At 40.4% G+C, this 20,570-nt stretch overlaps 4 protein-coding genes across 4 annotated transcripts in view; 1 reads left to right on the top strand and 3 right to left on the bottom strand.

The window, feature by feature from the left end:
• The window catches only part of LOC310662094 (vomeronasal type-2 receptor 26-like), a gene marked incomplete at both ends in the record, with an annotated part of 371,804 nt that overhangs the window by 60,278 nt on the left and 290,956 nt on the right, over positions 1-20,570 (bottom strand). The gene's annotated exons all lie outside the window — the stretch shown is intronic.
• LOC310662528 (olfactory receptor 11A1-like) lies at positions 1,786-4,187 on the top strand (the record flags this gene model as incomplete). Its single annotated transcript, XM_083409465.1, has 2 exons — positions 1,786-1,803; positions 3,240-4,187. 2 exons carry the CDS (start codon positions 1,786-1,788, stop codon positions 4,185-4,187), a joined length of 966 nt encoding a protein of 321 aa, XP_083265591.1.
• Positions 10,144-11,088, bottom strand: LOC310663379 (olfactory receptor 6A2-like; the record flags this gene model as incomplete). Its single annotated transcript, XM_083411192.1, has 1 exon — positions 10,144-11,088. The coding sequence occupies one exon, from the start codon at positions 11,086-11,088 to the stop codon at positions 10,144-10,146; it is 945 nt and encodes a 314-aa protein (XP_083267318.1).
• LOC310663413 (olfactory receptor 226-like) lies at positions 17,639-18,568 on the bottom strand (the record flags this gene model as incomplete). The annotated part of the gene is made up of 1 exon (XM_083411232.1): positions 17,639-18,568. One exon carries the CDS (start codon positions 18,566-18,568, stop codon positions 17,639-17,641), a length of 930 nt encoding a protein of 309 aa, XP_083267358.1.

Genomic DNA, 20,570 nt, shown 5'->3' with positions numbered 1-20,570 from the left:
TTTCCGAGCACAATTCAAAGTGCTGGTGTTGACCTTTAAAGCCCTAAACGGCCTCGGCCCAGTATATCTGAAGGAGCGTCTCCACCCCCATCGTTCTGCCCGGACACTGAGGTCCAGCTCCGAGGGCCTTCTGGCGGTTCCCTCATTGCGAGAAGCAAAGCTACAGGGAACCAGGCAGAGGGCCTTCTCGGTAGTGGCGCCCGCCCTGTGGAACGCCCTCCCATCAGATGTCAAAACGATAAATAACTACCTGACATTTAGAAGACATCTTAAGGCAGCCCTGTTCAGGGAAGTTTTTAATCTGTGATATTTTACTGTATTTTTTGTTTCTATGGAAGCCGCCCAGAGTGGGCGGGGTACAAATAATAAATTATTATTATTATTATTATTATTATTATTATTATTATTATTATGCACACAACTATAAACTGTCTCTACCCAAGTACAAGTGTTTGTGTGAAAGCGTATACACTTCTTGATTTGTACAGCTTAAGCTATTTTTACTGTGGGATTTTTCATTAGTATGATTTGGCAAAGGGCATGAGAGGACAGTCCCCTGGCCGTGTCATGGTTTAAGTTTGCTGCGGCCATGCCTCCCACTAGCAATGATTGGACAGCAGGGCTGTGTATGGGCAGGGCCCCGCCCAGTGCCAACAACACAGCCAGATGGCTACGAGGAGGGTGTCAGTCTACACCCCTAGCTGGATCACTGCGGGACCTGATGCCCAGCTGCAACGCTGCCCACCATAAAGGGTAAGTGGACTTTCTCTCCCCCAGCCCCCAGTTGTTGGGACTCAAATATTTGTGGGTTGTTTGGGGGGGAAACTTGATGTTCATAGACTATTAAAGAGAATCAGTTTAACTGAAAGGCCATAGGGGTAGGGTGGTTGTCGTTGTTGTTGTTGTTGTTAAGAGCTGATTGTGCAATTGAAAAGATGACTACTCAGGTGAAATGGCTTCAACTTGACAATTTGGCAATTGACAACGTCAGACCAGAAGGCAAACCTGACTCAGAAGCTTTTAAAAAGGTCATGTGCCATCATTCAAACCACTCCGGGCAGTCATTATAAAGTTTTCTCACTGGTGTGTCTGGTTTCCCTAGAATTTTGTCTTTTATCCTGAGTTGGCTTCTAATGCACAGAATGGTTTTCTGATCATTATTTTTAGCTATGGGATAAAGATGAGGGGGATTTACTAATTCAGTCCCAAATTCTGAAGGGCATGTCTCGTTTAATTATATATATGACAAGGTCTCATCCAAAAGAGAAAGTGGCTACAATTATCCTCACAGTGTCTGTATTTTAGAGTTCTCTGCTTTGGCATCTGTTGAATAATAATAATAATAATAATAATAATAATAATAATAATAATAATAATTTATTTGTACCCCGTCCATCTGGCTGGGTTTCTCCAGCTGCTCTGGGCAGCTTCCAACAAAGATTAAAAATACATTAAAATGTCACACATTAAAAACTTCCCTGAACTTCCAATAGCAACAGGATAAATTATTGGACAAGTGTCTGATCTTTGGTCCTAGTCATCACTAACTCTTGCTTTCATTAAATGGGGCCATATGCTCCCTCATATCATGGTAGGAAAGTGCCAGATAATAAGAGCTCCGCTGATTCCCCAGGTCATATCATAAGGAATTCCCAAGAGAACAAAATAATAATAATCTCTTGACAGAAAGCGCCACCTTGTAGAAAATAAAACCCTTATGAAGTTGTTAAATGTAGTTCTCTTTATTTCAGAGCACTGTCATGTTGCTGAGAGACATAGTGGATTATGGTATCAGTGGATGTGGTAAGTATACAGAAACGTAGGACACAATATCCTAGGCTATAGTCATTGGAATACATATCTCATACCAATGGTCAAATCCTTTTCAGATTGTTAGATCATTGTTTGCAGTTATGCAGAGGAACTGCAGTTCGTAGCACATGCATCTGATTATCTACTAGATCTTCTCAATCTTCTACCAAAATCAGTTATTCCCCCCCCCCCACAGGATTTTTAATGGTTTTAATTCAATTTCATTTGAGACATAAATATAACTGAGTAACCATGTGTAAGTGATTGTTATACCATGGGTACTGTATGTGGTAGGCTAGGCTATTGAGTCCAATGCCCTGTTGCAATGCAGTGTTCCATACCTAGATAACACTATGCAATTTTAACTCCAGAATGCATCCAGCAGAAAAAAATATGTCCAGACATATGCAGGAATCAGGTTGAATTATAACTTTATTATGCATTTGCAAATGAGCTGGTCTGAAGGTTGACTGTCTTCTTTAAAAAATGTAATTTCATTTGCATAAGCGCAGTTAGTCACTCACAGGGCTGCTGCCTCTGCACACTTTGAAATCAGTGCAGCAAGTCCTATGGGGAGCAATGAGTACTGATGACGTGCTATCCCTCTCACATGGAATTTTTATGTATCACATGTACATTTTATGTATTTTATGTTCAATTACTCCTAAGACTCTAAGAATAAACTATATGTCAAAGCATGTAAATTGTACATAAAATACGTACATAAAATTGCACATAAGAATAATGACATGTGATTAGTAGGAATGTACAAATGTTCCTCAATCCATCCCAACATTTATTTTCACATTATTCTGGTATTTAAATTTAAAACAAAGATTTATGGGATGGGTGGGGAAAGATGAGCTAAGTTCAATGTGCATTGTGAAAAGGGAACTGCACACTACCTAGTTGCTATTAAGCAACTGGAAGCATTTTTTAAAATACAACTCAGTTTGGATCACCTCGTGTTTTGCCACCCTTGGAATTCTTACATAAAAGGTGTAGATTTTTATGAAGGGTTGCCAGATTTTGAAGACCAAAAAAGAGGAAATTTGGCGTATGGATATATGTGAACTGATCCTTAAAACCTGCACAGAAATGGGATGGAGCAGACTTCAGTCTTATTTGGTGGTGAACTAGGCCCAAAACTGATTTTGTCCTTGAACTTATCCTTATTTGTGATTCATGGACCAATCGCTCCATTCAGAAAGTGCCTTGGTTCATGCATGCCAAATGATAGCTATCATTTTGCCTAGCTCCATTTATCTTATCAATTCACACTGAAATAAAATGTGTGAAGAGCTCTGAACAATATAAATGTTATGCAGATTGTTAATTTGTTTATCAAGTGTGTGTCATTATTACATTTTACTCTTAAGAATACCATAGCTGCCATGATGGTATTTTCATTGCTATTTTCCTATTAGGTAGCCACCTCAATAAATCAAACTGCCATCACAGAATTCATCCTCCTGGGATTTGGACATCATCCTGAACTACAGATTCTGTTCTTCTTGATATTTCTGAGCATCTACATTCTAACCTTAATGGGGAACCTTCTTATTGTTGTGTTAGTTGTGAATTATAGACATCTTCATACGCCCATGTATTTCTTCCTAGGGAACTTGTCCTGTTTGGAGATTTTCTATACCTCAACTATTCTGCCCAGAATGCTAGTCAGTTTCCTAACAGAGAATAGAACCATTTCTTTTTCTGGCTGCTTTATACAATTATATTTATTTGGTTTTCTGGTGACTGCAGAGACATGTTTCTTATCTGTGATGTCATATGATCGGTATTTAGCAATTTGCAAACCACTGCAATATTCATTCCATATGAACAGCAAGGTCTGTATCTCTTTAGCAGCAGCATCCTGGATAAGTGGCTGTTTCTCTGTCTCTGTGGTAGTCATATGGATGACACAATTAACTTACTGTGGTTTCAATGGAATTGACCATTTCTTTTGTGATTTTATACCTCTCAGTAAGTTGGCCTGTACTGACACTTCATTAATTATGGCAATAGCCCTTATGTTATCTTCCTTATTCACTTTCCCTTTATTTATGTTGACCATAACATCTTACATTTGCATAATCTCAGCCATTTTGAGGATTTCCACCACTTCTGGGAGGCAAAAGGCATTTTCTACTTGCTCCTCTCATCTTATTGTAGTCACCATTTTCTACGGGTCCTTAATGATTGTTTATGTCCTCCCAGATGACCCCAAACTGAGAGGCTTAACCAAAGTGCTGTCTACTTTCTACACGATCCTTACACCAATGATCAATCCCCTCATATACAGTTTAAGGAACAAGGAGGTTAAGGCGGCTTTGGGAAAACTGGGCCAGACATGCATGTTGTCCCTTAGAACTTAGAAAACCAAATTATCTAAGTAGGACTAGATATGTAAAAATACAAACACAGAAACAAGTTCTTCTTTTAATTGACTGTATAAATAATGAGAAATAAAATGTGATGGATATTGAAATAATAAAACACATTATAGGATTTGATTTTCTTTGAATTTTGTCTCTCTGAACCAGAGTAGGCAACACAATTTCTTCCAGATGTTGCTGGACTACAACTCACATCTTCCCTGCTACGTTAACAATAACTAAGACTATTGTTCTTTGGAGTCTAACAATATGTGGAGGACACCACTTGGCTATCCCTGGTATAAATTATTCATTCAAGCTCAACCATATGTTGTAACTTTTATTACCATTGTATATATGCCTAATTAACACACATATCTAAATTCCAAATTGTGGCAAATATGTACTTCATTGAATACTTGATATGATAGTTGTATTGAAATCAATATGACATAAGTTCTCATCAACCTAAGTCACATTGATTTCAATGTTTCTGCTCTAAGCATGGTTAAATCTGGAACCAACTCGTTCTGTACAATACTTTTATCTGGATTCTGTCAGAATGTGGATGGAATGTTTGAAAATTAATTTTAATCCGGAGCTATGTAAAAATTAAAAATACATTGGCATTTATATGTTAACACACTTTCTAAAGGATATAACAGCCAAATGGGATCAGACCAAAGGTCATCCAGGCCAATCATCTGTTCTCATAGTGGCTACACGAAAACAGTTACACAGATGTTGTCTTCTTTCTTTAAAAAGAATGGGATTATTTAAAAGAGGATTCATGAGCACATATCAGAAGAAGCTACAGCGCCTATTATGACTGGTAATGGCTTCCAGAGCCTCAGGCAGAGATAATACTACCACCACAACTACTACTACTACTACTACTACTACTACTACTACTACTGCTGCTGCTAATAATAATAATAATAATAATAAAAATAATAATAAATTATTCCCCAGCCACTCTGGGTGGCTTCCAACAAAAGATTAAAAATACAGTGGTACCTCATGTTAAGTATTTAATTCATTCCGGAGGTCCGTACTTAACCTGAAACTGTTCTTAACCTGAAGCACCACTTTAGCTAATGGGGCCTCCTGCTGCTGCAGCGCTGCCGGAGCCCGATTTCTGTCCTCATCCTGAAGCAAAGTTCTTAACCTGAAGCACTATTTCTGGGTTAGAAACAGGGCTGCCTTCAGATGTCTCCTATCATCTGCTACCTGATCATTTTAACTTCCCAGAATGGAAAGGGATTAAAAATAATGGGGCATCTGCCTGAAGAGACAGTACTGTACCCCTGCGCTATGCGCTTTTCCTGTTTTATTCCTTCTTCATTGAATATAAGGGATACCTTCTGAGGTTGTGGAACTACAATTCCCATTACCCCAAATTGTTGGCTACCCCAGAAAACTTAGCAGGCAGCATTGTATGATTACAAAGTAAGAATTCAATTGTGCATTCCTTGATCATATTAAAGGATTATCTGTTCCACTCAATATTCTGTCTGAAGCAATGGTGAGCCAAATGCCCCAGGGAATCATGAAGAGCTAAAGAGGGTTGTAATAATCATTTCAGGGAAATAGTTTTAACAACACAATTATATACAAGTTTGCTCAGGAGTGTCATTGAATTCAAAGGGGTTTACATCCAGGGAAATTGACATATGATTCAATCCTATAAACACTAATCTGGGAATAACTCCATTGAACCCAATTAGGTTTACTTTGGAGAGGATATTAACAGTATTGTGCTGCAATGTGCAAAATTAAAAGTTGTATTTGTAGCAAACAAAGGTAACAGTACAAGCCTCTGATATTCATAATCCTCTTTTTTCCAGGCAGAAAGAAGATCCAAAACAGAAGGATTTCAGGTTTTCTCAGTGTCAACCAATGCACAGTGTTAAGTAGGAACACATACCACAGTATATTTTTAATCAATGTTGAAAGATTTGGGTTCTCAATCTCTCTCCGTCATCCCTCCTTTAAAATAGGCATATCATATACCTAATTTAGGGCTTTTGCTTTTATTCAGATTAATTTTATCTTATTGTGTTATGAAAAAGCTTTAATAAAATCTTATTAAGAAAAGAAAGGAAGTAAAGCCTTGTATGCCTATGGATATAAAGTAGATAAATGTGTACAACCCTATATTAATGTTATGGTTTATTCTACTAGAAAAACACAACACAAACACAACACTTATACTGGAAATATGACAACATGAAACTCATTGTTATGGTTTAAATTTTAAAGTACATGCTGATAATATGCACAACTTGCAATCACTTTTGCCAAGTTTATCTTCCACTTTACTTTCAGATATGCCTATATGTTTACGAAGTAATTTTGAAGGATTGGTTGGAGAAAATGAAATCCTCCCATTGTAGTGTAACCATGTAGAGACTGCTCTACTTGGCCAACCATTCATTCTAAAAGCCTCATCATGAGATTCCAGCGATCTAACGGGGGGGGGGGGGGGGATCCTGCTGGAAACACAAATCATAATGATTTAAAAAGGAACAGAATGGTATAGTCAGTATCATTTCCATTGCTAATAAGAAAGAGAATACTACAATGGAAAGAATGGAGGGAATTGTGCTGGAAAGCTGTAGCTTTCCTAGCTACCTATTTTTATTTAATTAATTAGTTTTATGCCAGGGTTATCCAGCTGGTCGACCATGATCGACAGGTTGATCCCCGGATTACTGTGGCCAATCGCGACCATTCACGGCATCCTTATTGCTTGTGTTGTTTAGAATCATGTCTCCACCCCATTGTTCTTTCCCCGCGTTGCATTTAGTGGGTTTCCTTTGTTGTCTGCTGTAGCATTGCATTTGTTTGTTAGAGGTTGAGTTGTTGGTGAGCGATTTCTGCACCCTTAATGTTAAAAAAAGCTCAAGAAGCAAGAAGTTTGGCAGAAGCCTCCTCTAAAAAAGCTCGACAACTTTGACCTGCCCCCCTAAGGAAAGCTTGACAACTCTGAACTCCCCCCTCCCCCCCAAAAATGGGTAGATCATTGCCAGTTTTTTTCCCTCATGGGAAGTTGGACATCTCTGTTTTATACAACCACCTCCTTAGGCAGTATCACCCAGTGGTCTTTTTTTCTGGAAAGACTCTCCTCCTGCAAGAGGGGAGGGGTTGTGGGCGGGAACCGAGCTCCGCCTTAAGCAGGGGGTGTTAGCCCCCTGCCACCCACTCACCTAGCTGGCGCACCACGCCCACGGGCAAGCGTCCAACCAGGCGGCTGGGAGGGGGCGTGGATGGCAGCTTAACTTGCTGCTGTGCCAGCCACGCAGCCTCACTTTCCGCTGTCCCGTCGCAAGTCTTGCCCATTAACCTTATATTACATGTCCGTGTGTCTTCATTCCACTAAGCGGGGATCGGGTCCTCGAACCACAAACGGGTTCTGGAACTCACCATGAACACCTCTCTCATTCTTTTAGAGTGTCAATGGTGCCCACTTGAGAGGTGCCGGGACTGAGTTCTGGTGACTTCTGGCTGAAAATAAAGTCCTAGTATCACTAAAGGTTGTACCTCACTGATAAGTCATATTCAAAATAGATGCATTGACACCAGTAAACATGACTAACTTCACTCCATTGATTTCATTTAGCCTACTGTGAATATTGCTTACAGTGCTATCCTAATACCTTCTCAGAAGCAAGTCCTATTGAATTCAGTTGGGCTTGTGCCCAGGTAAGTGGAGTTAGGATAGCAGTCGTAGTTAAATACAAACCTAAATGTTTTTTTTTTATTATGAACTTCAAAATCATTTGCTGGAACATGTCTGCATGGAGAAAGACAATCAGTGACAACATTTTGAATATAACCTTATTTTAACAGTACTACTGGGGATCCAGTCAGCAGATCACGAAGGTAACAATTCACACTCTCATTGTTTGTCTTTAGCATTCATTATTCAGAAGTACACACTAATGAATAATTGTGTATGACACATACTATAGCTGTTGACTATCACTAGAACTAAACCACCTCATTTTAAAGCCATCTAAAGTAGAAGTGGTTCCCATGCCCATATTCAGTGGCAGTGACTACTCTATGTTCATTACGTATTACAGGAAATTAAATGTATCCATACCCACTCTGTCCACACTGATCTGTAGCTTGTGTCTAAGTAAGTTATGCACGCAGCAGAGTCACTGAAATGGATCAACCTAAGTTATGTACTGCATCATCAATAAATCTACTCTGAGTAGGACTAGCATAGGATGCAACCTGTAGTTTTCTAATTTCTATCAATCTCCCCACATTTATATTTGTCAGCAAAATAAAACCCATCTTTTCAGTGTAGTAAAGGTGCTCCAGATATCTGATCATATTGATATATACCGTATATATATATATATATATATATATATACATACTTCAACTCTTTGTATTAATGTGTACATATTAATGCACACACACACACACACACACAGAAACACAGAAACACAGAGACCTTTATCTACCAATCTACATCTGTTTAGTTCTAAGGATTTATTAGATAGACAGACACGCAGACATTGTAAAATGATAATATAAGAATATATGGTAAATTCATCAATAACATATGTATTCACCTGAATGAAGGGTAAGCCACAGGGCTCACACAAGCTGCCAGTTATCCAGGAGGCATCAATACTATTGAGGCTAATTGGTAGAATGAAATCCTATGAAAATGGCGAACTAATGTAGATTATTGCCAAATGAAACAATGATACTGAATCCTTTCATTAAAAAGAATGAGTTTTCAAGAGGCAATTCATAACTTAACCACTTACATCTTTGCCCTTCTTATCTCATCTATCCTTGTGGCTAAAATTTCCTGCACCATGTTATCCCGCAAAAAAACATAAAACGGGAAACTGTACAGCCTGAGAAACAGCTTTACATTGTTTGGTGCTGCTATTTCAAGAGTCACTTCACACACACAGGAGACCTAATCTATATCTCTGAGTATTAGATAACCTTTGGGATATGTTTAATAACAATCAATTATTTACATATTCTCTCTCTTTCTCTCCTGCCAATAGCCTAGATCAAACATAGAGGTGGAAAATTGTTCCATGCACTTTTTAGGATGTGGAAGAATGAACAGATTAGTAGGCAAAGGAGATCCAAATTGGCCTCACCATTTGGTAGCCTACAGGTCCACAAATTTTCAGTGTTTATTCTAAAACAAACAAAGAAAAGTATGCTATTAGTCCTTTAAATTATGCAGCCGTAAACAAATATCACCCTGTGTGCTCTGGCTAATTTTCAAAGGCACTGGACTACTGACAACCACTAGGGAAAGGTATTCAAGTATTAAATATATTTTTAAAATATTTTAAATGAACCATAAACTAAAGGCAGATTAAAATACCTGATACATGTCTGAATAGGTTTGCCAAATAAAAAAATGTTTTTAGCCACCATGGAAAATAATACAGTGGAAGGGGCAGCCTGATGTCAGTATATAGGGAGTTTCATTGTTTGGTTGCTGTCATACCTAAAGATAAATTTCTTACAAGTGCTGAATGACTATATGTGACACTTTAAATATTGCCAGTTCTGCAGCTTGAAGTGGTAAAGTGTACATCTATGGGGTAAAGCAATCTAGCAGGTAAACTAGTCCCAAATTAATAAGGACATTCTTCCTATTTATTTCATAAAAAGTATACACTGCTCCATTGTAGAAAAACTCAATGCAGTTTATGTACTTATAGTAACAGTTGAAGCAGTAGCAGATTGTCAACCAGTGCAGTTTTCTGAGCACAGATGTTAAGTGCCAAAGGCACATGACTATCTGCCTACCAGCACAGGTTTTCATTGCCTACACTGCTGTTTGGTTTGGGGCATGTCTTCCTTGTTGTATTTTAATAAATATAACCCTGTCTGAAGTCCTCATTTGAAGCGTGGTGCAAGTAAACATATGCCCTTCAGATGCACTGAAATGTAGATATTAGCCCATTCTCATTGATGAAGCTCCATGCACTGCTTTTCTGAAGGCATCTTTGAATTCCTGATTCCTCAGGCAGTAGATGACTGGATTGAGAAGTGGTGTGAGGACGGTGTAGACAACAGACACCAGCTTGTTGGCATAAAAGGATGTGAGGGCTCTTGGCCGGGCATAGATGAAAATAGTGGCAGAATAGAAAATTATGACTACCAGAAGGTGTGAAGCACAGGTGGAAAAGGCTTTGTGCTTCCCTTTGGCTGAAGGTATGTGGAGAATTGTGGAGATGATGCAAATGTAAGAGGTGATAGTTACAGAGAGTGGGCCAATGAGAATGAGTAAGGCAAGAAGGAAATCAATGAGCTCAGCCAATGACATATCAGTGCAGGCCAAGTTGAGAAGTGGGGAAACATCACAGAAGAAGTGGTTGATAACGTTGGGTCCACAGTAGCTCAGGCGTGAGATGAAGATGATCTTCCCCATGGCGATGAAAATGCCACTCAACCAGGAACCAGCTGCTAGACGAATGCATAAGTTTTGACTCATAATAGCTGGATAGCGCAATGGGTTGCAGATGGCAACATAGCGATCATAAGCCATAACAGTTAGAAGGACACACTCAGTGCATGCCAAAGCCAGGAAGAAGTACAGCTGAGCCATGCAACCTATGAAAGAGATTTCCCTCTTTTCTGACACAAAGCCAGCAAGCATTTTGGGGACCGTGACGGAAACATACCAGATCTCCAGGAAAGAAAGATTACTCAGAAAGAGATACATAGGCCTATGAAGATTGATGTTCATCCAGATTAAGGCAATGATCACCACATTCTCCATTATTGTCAGTGTGTAGGCAACCAGAAAAGTGGTGAATAACAAGAGCTGCAGCCTCAGATCTCCAGGAAAACCAACCAGGATGAATTCATTCACTTGTGTCCAGTTTGCCAGTTGCATCTCAAATGCTTGCTGGTATCATAGATGAAAGGCAGAAAGACACAGAAAGAAGATTAATACACATGACTTGTCCAAAAGCAAATGACAGTGAGTGCCCTTCCACTCTGCAAATGTAATTTAATATTTTTATTTCCTAAAAATTTTTTACCAATTGATTGTAAAGGACCTGAAAGTGATTAGCAAAATGAGAAAACCATACAATCAAGAACTCTACTTTAAAACACACAAAGGTTAAAATACTAAAATAGATTAAAATTAATTCAACTTTCTATACATATCTGTTGTTGCATAGAGAGCGTTATGATTTCTTTATTCGGGAAACCATATTTCACAGGATTGCATCCAGTATAAATCCCATTCAAATCAACATGAAAGCCATGACTAAATAAAGCCCCACTGATATCAGTGGGAACTGAGTTCAGCTAACTTTGGCTGCAATCCAAACACACCTTATAAGAAGCAAAGCTTACTCATCATGCTACCATAGCCAGGTGGCCCACTCTACAGCCCAGGGCAGTGCATCTTGTTTCACTGCTTGGGGGAAAACGGGAAGTTCCACTTTGCCCTACTGCCCCTGCCCCCACCCACCTTCTCTTGCCCCCACCTGCTTTGCTGCTGTTGTGTGTCCTGCCTCATTCTCTGCTGGCATAGGAGTGGCACTGCCATTGATACCAATTTCCAGTGAGCTATTGCCCCAAAGTGGTGCCAATGGTGGCGGTGCTTCTCTGCCACTTGAAAAGGAGGTGGAGCAGATGGACCACCTACAGGCATGCCACCTGGGGGGCTTCTGCCCCCTAAAGCAGTAGCCTCACGTGCCTCATGGCTGGGCCAGCACTGTCTACAGTGAATAGATTTTGAAGGACTGTCAGAGGACATTGCTTGAGAATTGTCCAGTCTAGATTGAAGATAAGGAACCAGAAAAAGGGAGACCAGGAACCTTGAAGATACCCAACAAAAGTTAGTAGCACCTGGTCATCAGTCTAATCCAACACAGAAATCACCTGATTTCTTCCCTCTATATTGAGATGTATTGCATTTCTATTTAAATTCTTGTAGTTCTTTCTAAATGTGTGTCTATACATATAAAGTACCATATGAAAAATTTATGCAAATATTTCATCTTCTTTTTTGTGAATGGGAAGCCTCTTTTTTGGCAATACATAATTGGCCATCCTACATTAAACATAGACTTATTTCAGATTAGATATACATAAGATGGTGCTGGATGTGACTCTTAATGTATAACTGATGACTTAAGTTTTTAATGAGTGTTGCTATCAAGTTGCTACCAAAACTGATTCATAAATCCATGTTCATAAGCATGTAGGTTAAATTTTATAACTGTAAAAGAAAAAATATATACAGTATACTCATTTTGGGATGGTTAAAGAAATGAACACCCATAGTGGGACAGGAAGCCAATGCATTATTGCAACCCCAAATGGTGAACATTAGACATTTTCAGTAGTACCGGGATTTCCCTTTGGTGCTGGTAATGGTCACTGGACTTATTTTGCAAACCTTTATTCAGAATGGTGACAGACTGCACCTTTTGGCCATTTTAACCCCACTTATTACAATTACCCTTCAATACATGCCAACTGAGTTGTGCCCCTGTCTTTTGCCGTCATAAATTTGCCACCAAACATTTGTTAATCTTGAAGGTGCGTCAAGACTTTGTTGCAGGGCTAGCCTCAAGCAGAGCAGCCAATGGTGACTCTCATCCCCCTCAAGTAAATGTTCACACTACCCAAGTAAGCTGGTAAAGGTTTTTGGGCATCTTGAAGCATTTGTCTCTCTCCCCAGCAGTAAAAATACAATAATGTTAGCTCAATGTTAGATGGTTCCCCTCCCCATACTTTAGTTAGTGGGTATTGCTGCATTTATTCATTTAATTCCAAACAAATCAGTATTTTAAATGTTATCTTCTTTCTCAGGACCTCACACTGTGCACTAACATCCTTAGATTGCTTAGTTATTTACATTGCAAATGTCCTCTCCTACATCAGCAGTCAAACTGGAATGCATATACAAACAAGTCTATGCATATTTTAGGGATGCTTCCGAACTTTCCAGTGTCATAACTATAAATTGGTTCACTTATATATTTTAATATGGCTGTTAAGTTCAATACTAGATACCTCACAGCATCTTAAAAAGCAGAGACATCACCTTGCCAACAAAGGCCTGTATAGTTAAAGCTGTGTTTTTCCCAGCAGTGATGTATGGAAGTGAGAGCTGGACCATAAAGAAAGCTGATCGCCAAAGAATTGATGCTTTTGAATTTTGGTGCTGGAGGAGACTCTTGAGAGTCCCATGAACTGCAAGAAGCTCCATTCTGAAGGAAATCAGCCCTGAGTGATCACTGGAAGGACAGATCCTGAAGCTGAGGCTCCAGTACTTTGGCTACCTCATGAGAAGAGAAGACTCCCTGGAAAAGACCCTGATGTTGGGAAAGATTGAGGGCACATGGAGAAGGTGATGACAGAGGATGAGATGGCTGGACAGTGTTCTCAAAGCTACGAACATGAGTTTGACCAAGTTGCAGGAGGCAGTGGAATACAGGAGTGCCTGCATGCTCTGGTCCATGGGGTCACGAAGAGTCAGACACGACTAAATGACTAAACAACAACAACAGATATCTCACATTTATATTTCATCATCCATCCACCCTTTTAAAATATCAAATATAATACCCTTCCATTTTAATAAGTCAAGCGAAACTGATTAATAAACATTCTGCAATAAAATATTGATTTATCATAATTGTATATTGAATCAGATAGGACTTGATTCTAAATGGACATGCATAGGAATATGTGGTCAGGCTGAAATCCTATACTCAATTAATTTGAAGTAAGCCACACCAAACTCAGGAGAACTTACATCTGATCTCAAACAACCTCACAGCTAAATAAGACAACCTTCTGAACAACGTTTTAAAACTGAGTTATTAAAAAAGATAATGTCTAGCAACAGCAAAAAAGACAATGCTACCAAAAATAAATTCAGCTGCATTTACTGATTTAACCTCACCAAAGTCAAATTGAAATTCTCCTAAATATAGTCTTGAAACAACTGCATTTAAGCAAACAAACAATCTGCTTCCAAAAATTAATCTCATCTTCTTTTTCCCCAGTAAATTTACCACTTGGTGAATGGTTTTATATATTCACTCTTGACCTAATAAATACACCTAGTTCTGTTCCGTTGGTGAAAACTACTGATCTCAGAAAGCTGTCCAAAATGATACTAGCCCACAAAACCCTTATTTTAAAATATACATAATTGGAACAGAACTGCAAACAAAACAACAACAGTGCATTACTTCAAAACCAAATATTGTTTGTCATGCATAGAAAATGAGAAGTGCATCTTTAATCCAAATTACAAATTTGGATTACCATTTACAAATCATAAAAATGCACATGTGAAATAATGAAAACATTGCAAATACTTGCGGATATTAATTTTGAGGTTTACCTACACAGGAGAGATGAAGAAACTATTGAAAGAATTTCTAGCTTCCCAAAAACTTGTTCAGACAAAAAGTTACAAGAAAATAGAAAAGAAAAAGAAAATCAAAAAGAGAAAATTATTTCTTCACTGATATATGGGCATGCTGCTCATGATGAGTAGTGATGATGGTCACAAATGCAAAAGGGCAGAGGAGATCAATGCAGAAACTGATATAGTCAGGCTGGGCTGAGAATCACACCATTGCTGAGTCTTTCAGAGATCTGTCCACAAAATAGCAATAGGAAGGTTTCTATTATGTTCCTTTGGCAGCCTTTTCCTTTCTCCTTCCCTTGAGTTGCTGCGCTTGTTTAGGAAGAAACTCCTAAACAAAACTTGGAACAAACTACTAACCCAAACCTCTCAGCAGGTGCCACAGTTGTAAAAGCCTCCTCCTCTGTCACCATCTGCTGCCCTGGAGATCAAACCTGGATTCTGCAGATGCTCTACCACTGAGTCACAGCCCTTTCCTAACACCTTCATCTCTAAACTCTAATAATAAAGCCTTCTCCTATGTTGACACCAACTGTCTCACTTCAGATGGATGGGGGCACCCAAAGGAAAGTTGAGAGCCATCCTTCTACTTGCCACAAAAGCATCCCAGTGACTCTGGGAAATGTTTAGTGTGGACAGGCGGAGTCCCTCAGATCCCGGGCGCCCCCCCCCATCATGTAGAATAGCGACTCAAGACAACGTGCTATGGGATTAAATTGGCCACAACTTTATTATATTTCAGATGTGGGTAGACCTTGGCTCAGGCATTGGGCGTTATCCCTCCCCAGTCCCCAGTCGGGGACCTAGGGAACATCAGGGTTATCCAGTGTGTGTGTGGGGGGGATGGGCCGGCTCTGGAGAACATATGCTCAAGCAGAGATAGCCACCCCCATTACGACGACGACGCAGGGGAGAGCAATGACGACCTCTCGGCATACGGTCAAAGCCTCCCTTCAGAAACTCCTTTAACGGGGAACACTGGTATCGCTGCTGCAAAGAGGACGATAGACTAAAGGATTCTGCCCAAGGCCTGATACCACCAAAGTTGAGACGTTTTGCTACGGGAAAAGCAAAACTTGCCAATGCAGGGGAATTTCTTTCTGGCCCTTTAAAAGCGACCTTGATGTAGCAGCACCCGCATACCTGTGAAGAAAAGTTAACCTGCAAAATAAGACATACTGTATTTTTCGCCCTATAGGACGCACTTTTTCCCCTCCAAAAATGAAGGGGAAATGTGTGTGCATCCTATGGGGCGAATGCAGGCTTTCGCTCTCCAGGCTTCAGGAGAGCCGCAGCGCCAGCCCCACAAGATTGGGGGACAGCGGGGAGGCGGAACGCTGCCATCCCACTCTCTCCTGATGTGATTTGGAGGCTGACAGCGGGGAGACGCGTGCTTCTCCCCGCCGCCAGCCCCGCAAGCTCCGGGGACAGCTGGGAGGCGCAGCGTGTTTTCCCGTTGTCCCCGGACCTGGTCTGCAGGCGGGCGGCGGGGAGAAGAGCGCTTCTCTCCGCTGCCTGCCCCACAAGCTCCGGGGACAGCTGGGATGTGCAGCGCGTCTTCCCGTTGTCCCCGGACCTGGTCTGCAGGCAGGCGGTGGGGAGAAGAGCGCTTCTCCCCACTGCCGGCCCCACAAGTGCCTGGGGGGGATTTTTTTTTCTTTATTTCCCCCCAAAAAAACTTGGTGCGTCCTATGGGCCGGTGCGTCCTATGGGGCGAAAAATACGGTAATTGAGGGTGGGTAGGGTGGGAAAAGCTCTGGAGCCAAGTGAGGATTCCCAGGTAAGATCCTCCCTCTATTGTGTGGGCAGGTAGTCCCTCCTCTACCTGGCCTGGTCTCCTTGGCAACGCTTCCCCCAGGCGGGATTGGACAACTGACTGAGGTAGGCGGAGACCTCCAGGTATCCCACTTGGGGAAGGCAAAGCCAAGCCTGTGTTGATGGAGCCGCTCCAGATCCAGGGGCTGCGAGCATCCACGCAAAGGGCACCCCCCGTTTTATGCGGGGACGCTCGGGGTCATTCTTCTAGAAAATGCACTGACAATGCCCCTTGCTCCTAGGATGCTATCATTCATGAAAGCAGGGATGAAGGAGGCCTGGGCTGCAGGATAACAGATACAGGGAAATGTCTTAAGCATGCAGCTTAAGATATTAGACCTCAAAACACTTGGTTTGAAATACAGCTGCATATCCAAAAACTTCCCTAGTGTTGTTGCCGATTTCTGCATATCCTAGCTTGGAACTATATGGAATTTAATAATAATAATAATAATAATAATAATTATTATTATTATTATTTACATTGGTTCTCAGCAATTTGTAATGTTCATCTCAAATAAAATTCGTATATTGCACCAGTTTATCACACCAGTTTTGGACAACTTTTTTCATATGATACCAAAAGCATTTGTTTAACTCTCTCCCCCCTCCCCCGCCATGTTAATGCTTACTAGATATTTAGATGTAACATTCCAGGGACTGCTGGGCAAAGTTAGTGTCACTCCCAACATTCAGGGGAAAAGAAACCATATAGTCCTAGCTTATTTAAGAACAATCCTCTTCAACAAAGCTTTTGGCTGATTAACATCTGAGGCCCTTTAAATTGTGTTTTGGAATGGAGAAATATTGGTTTGTTATTGTTCTTATTTTTACTATGTATTTTTTGGTTTTTCTATTGTAATCTTATGTTTTGAACTGTCCTGAGATCTACGGATTAAGGGTGATATAAATAAAAAAAATACTAATTACGGTATTAGTATTTAGAAAATGCAGTAGACCCTTGGCTTACGTTACCCTCGGGTAACATAAACTTTGGTTAGCGAAAGTGGCAAACCCGGAAGTATATTTCTGGGTTTTGCCACTCGTGCATGCACAGACATGCTCTACGCACCATGTACAGAAGCGGTGCCTCCAGTTGCGGAAACTTCAGGATACGGCCGGACCTCTGGAACGGATTCTGTCCGCAACCAGAGGTACCACTGTATAAGTATCTGGAACTGTCTCAATGTAGAAACATCTACCTACTTAGTTCTTTGCCTTATGCTTAACGTCGAGAAGGTCCATGAACTGTTTTGCTGAGGGCATCCTTGAATTCCTGATTTCTCAAGCAGTAGATGACTGGATTGAAAAGCGGTGTGAGGACTGTGTAGACAACGGACACCAGCTTGTTTGAGTTAAAGGAAGTGAGTGCTTTTGGGCGGGCATAGATGAAAAGAGAGGCAGCATAGAAAATGGTGACTACCAGAAGATGTGAGGCACAAGTGGAGAAGGCCTTTTGCTTCCCTTTGGCTGAAGGGATGCGAAGTACGGTAGAGATGATGTAGAAGTAAGAGGCAATTGTCACAGAAAGGGGGCCCAGGAGAATGAGTAAGGCCAATAGGAAGTCAATGAGCTCAGCCAATGACATATCAGTACAGGCCAGGTTGAGAAGTGGAGAAACATCACAGAAGTAGTGGTTGATGGTGTTAGGTCCGCAGTAGCTCAGCCGTGAGATGAAGAAGACCTTCCCCATGGCAATAAAGAAGCCACTCAACCAGGATCCGGCTGCTAGACGAACACAGAGGTCTTGACTCATAATGGCTGGATAGCGCAATGGGTTGCAGATGGCAACATAACGGTCATAGGCCATAACAGCTAAGAGGACACACTCAGTACATGCCAAAGCCAGGAAGAAGTACAGCTGAGCCATGCAACCTATAAAAGAGATTTCTCTTTTCTCTGCCACAAAGCCAGCAAGCATTTTGGGAACCGTGACGGAGACATACCAGATCTCCAGGAAAGAAAGATTACTCAGGAAGAGATACATAGGCTTATGAAGATTGATGTTAATCCAGATTAAGGCAATGATCACCACATTCTCCGTTATTGTCAGTGTGTAGATAATTAGAAAAAGCGTAAATAGTGACATCTGCAATTCAGGGTCTCCAGGAAAACCTACTAGGATAAATGTATGTGTCCTGTTCTCCCATTTCATCCTCAATAATATGTTGTTGCTGTTTAGAGCTGTAATAATATTCAGAGTTCAGATTTCACAATTTTATAGATACACATTATTCAGCAATAAATCACATTCAAAATTAATAGATAAATCAGCATCTTGTCATATCATATTTCTTAATCTGCTAAAATCCCATTGTCTATAAATATTTACCAGACTGAGTCAGAAAACAATGGCACAGTTCTGCATCTGCAGAGATCCCAACACATATTATAATTTCAATAAGGATTATGAGCATGAAAGAAGCCATTGGTTTCTCTGAAGGTATGGTGATAGTCTTGAACATTTTAACTTCTGAGGGAAGAAAATGCTTGACAGCATGTTCAGAAATAACCCAGATTTTCTGATGTGTGTGAAAGGTGTTATTCGCTAGAGAAACACCACACAGGACCTAGGGACCAAAGGATTTATGTGGAGAGAGCTAGAGAGTGAAAAAGCTTAGTGGCACTGGTAAATCATTTTGGAAGAAGGGGATTGTAAGAGACAAGGTACAGCAACATAACCTTCCCTTTTTAAGACCTACTGCTCATCATAGGGGTGTAACTTGGAAGAAGCCATAGCACAGGTATAGAACACATGCTCTGTATGCAAAAGTTCCCAGCTTCAGTCTCTGGTGCAGGACTCGTAAATGATTCCTGCTTCAAATCTTAAGAGAGCTGCTAGTCAGTACTGACAACATTTCACTAGAAGGACTTACTTACTTACTTACTTATTTGAGACCATCAAAATGGTGTACAATGTGCCACATAGACCTATGTTTCTAAGTAATGTTAGCTTTAGATAAGCAACGCTAAATACACCCAGTGGTGTTCTTATTCAGTTTTAGGAATTGGGTTCATCCATTTAATTACAATGAGTGGATGACATGGGTGACAGGTTTCTCTGCCTTTGATTTATTTATGGGGGGGGCGAAAGAGGGGGCATAAATACTTACATTTTTACCAGGGGAGGAGGCAACTCTGATCTGCTTAAAAACATTATAACAAATAATGGAAAAGCATTACCTTGTTCCTTGTCCACAGTACAGGTGGAAGTATGCAGAGTGAAAAATGCTCTGTACAGAGTGTAATTCGAGCAAGCCAGTCAGGCAGAAAGCCAGCAACTTTGGCCGCTGCCTGGCTGTATAACTGCTGGGATAGCCAGATACTGAACTAGCTAGATAGGACCTCCCTGGACCACACATGCAAGCGCATGCACAAGTGCACACACACACACAAACAAACAAAAAGGAGGGAAGGAAAAATCTGAAAGAACCACTCAACTTGTTGCAACATATGGCTAACTAAAATGCTGCTTTCTGTACATAATTGAGACAATTTGTGCAATTTTTGCCTCATTTCTCTGAAGTTGGAAAAATGTTCTTAAGATAATTCTCCCCATGAAAATGAGATTCAAAGGCATGGGTAGGTGAGAAGACATTTCACAACAGTGGTCTTGCATTACCAAAATCCCATTTGCTCAGATTTCTAAAATTCTAAAACAAATGTTATACATCAATTATCTACTTTCATCCACATCTCCTTTTTTTAAAGAACAATTCACATAGATTCATCGTGTAAAGTGTTAGCTGATATAAAAAAAAAAGCAGTCATTTGATTTGGCATTGCAAAGATTTGGCATCGTTATTGACAAAGTTTACTTACATAGCAGTACATCCACAGGATAACTTGTTAGTTTCCACCCCCCAATATATATACATATATTTGTAAAGGCAAACAATGCGAGTCTTTTTGTGGTTGTGCCAAAGCTGTAGAGAGAAAAAAGTCTCTCTGGGTGTCTTTGCAGGCTTTCGATTACTGGTCTGCTGCATGTGAAGGAAAGATGGAACATTAATGCATAGAGACTCATGCTAGATGTGTGAGGTAATAATGTTTCTTCCGCAACCCAAGATCAGTCAGTCATAAAATGTTTGGGGAGTTTGCTTGAAGTTCCTCTGACCCTCTCCTTTTTTTTCTTGTTCCCTCGGGTCATAGCAGCT

Source organism: Podarcis tiliguerta, assembly GCF_965153285.1.
Source record: "Podarcis tiliguerta genome assembly, chromosome: 13".
NCBI classification, from domain to species: domain Eukaryota; kingdom Metazoa; phylum Chordata; class Lepidosauria; order Squamata; family Lacertidae; genus Podarcis; species Podarcis tiliguerta.
This window is presented reverse-complemented; position numbering and strand designations above follow the sequence as displayed.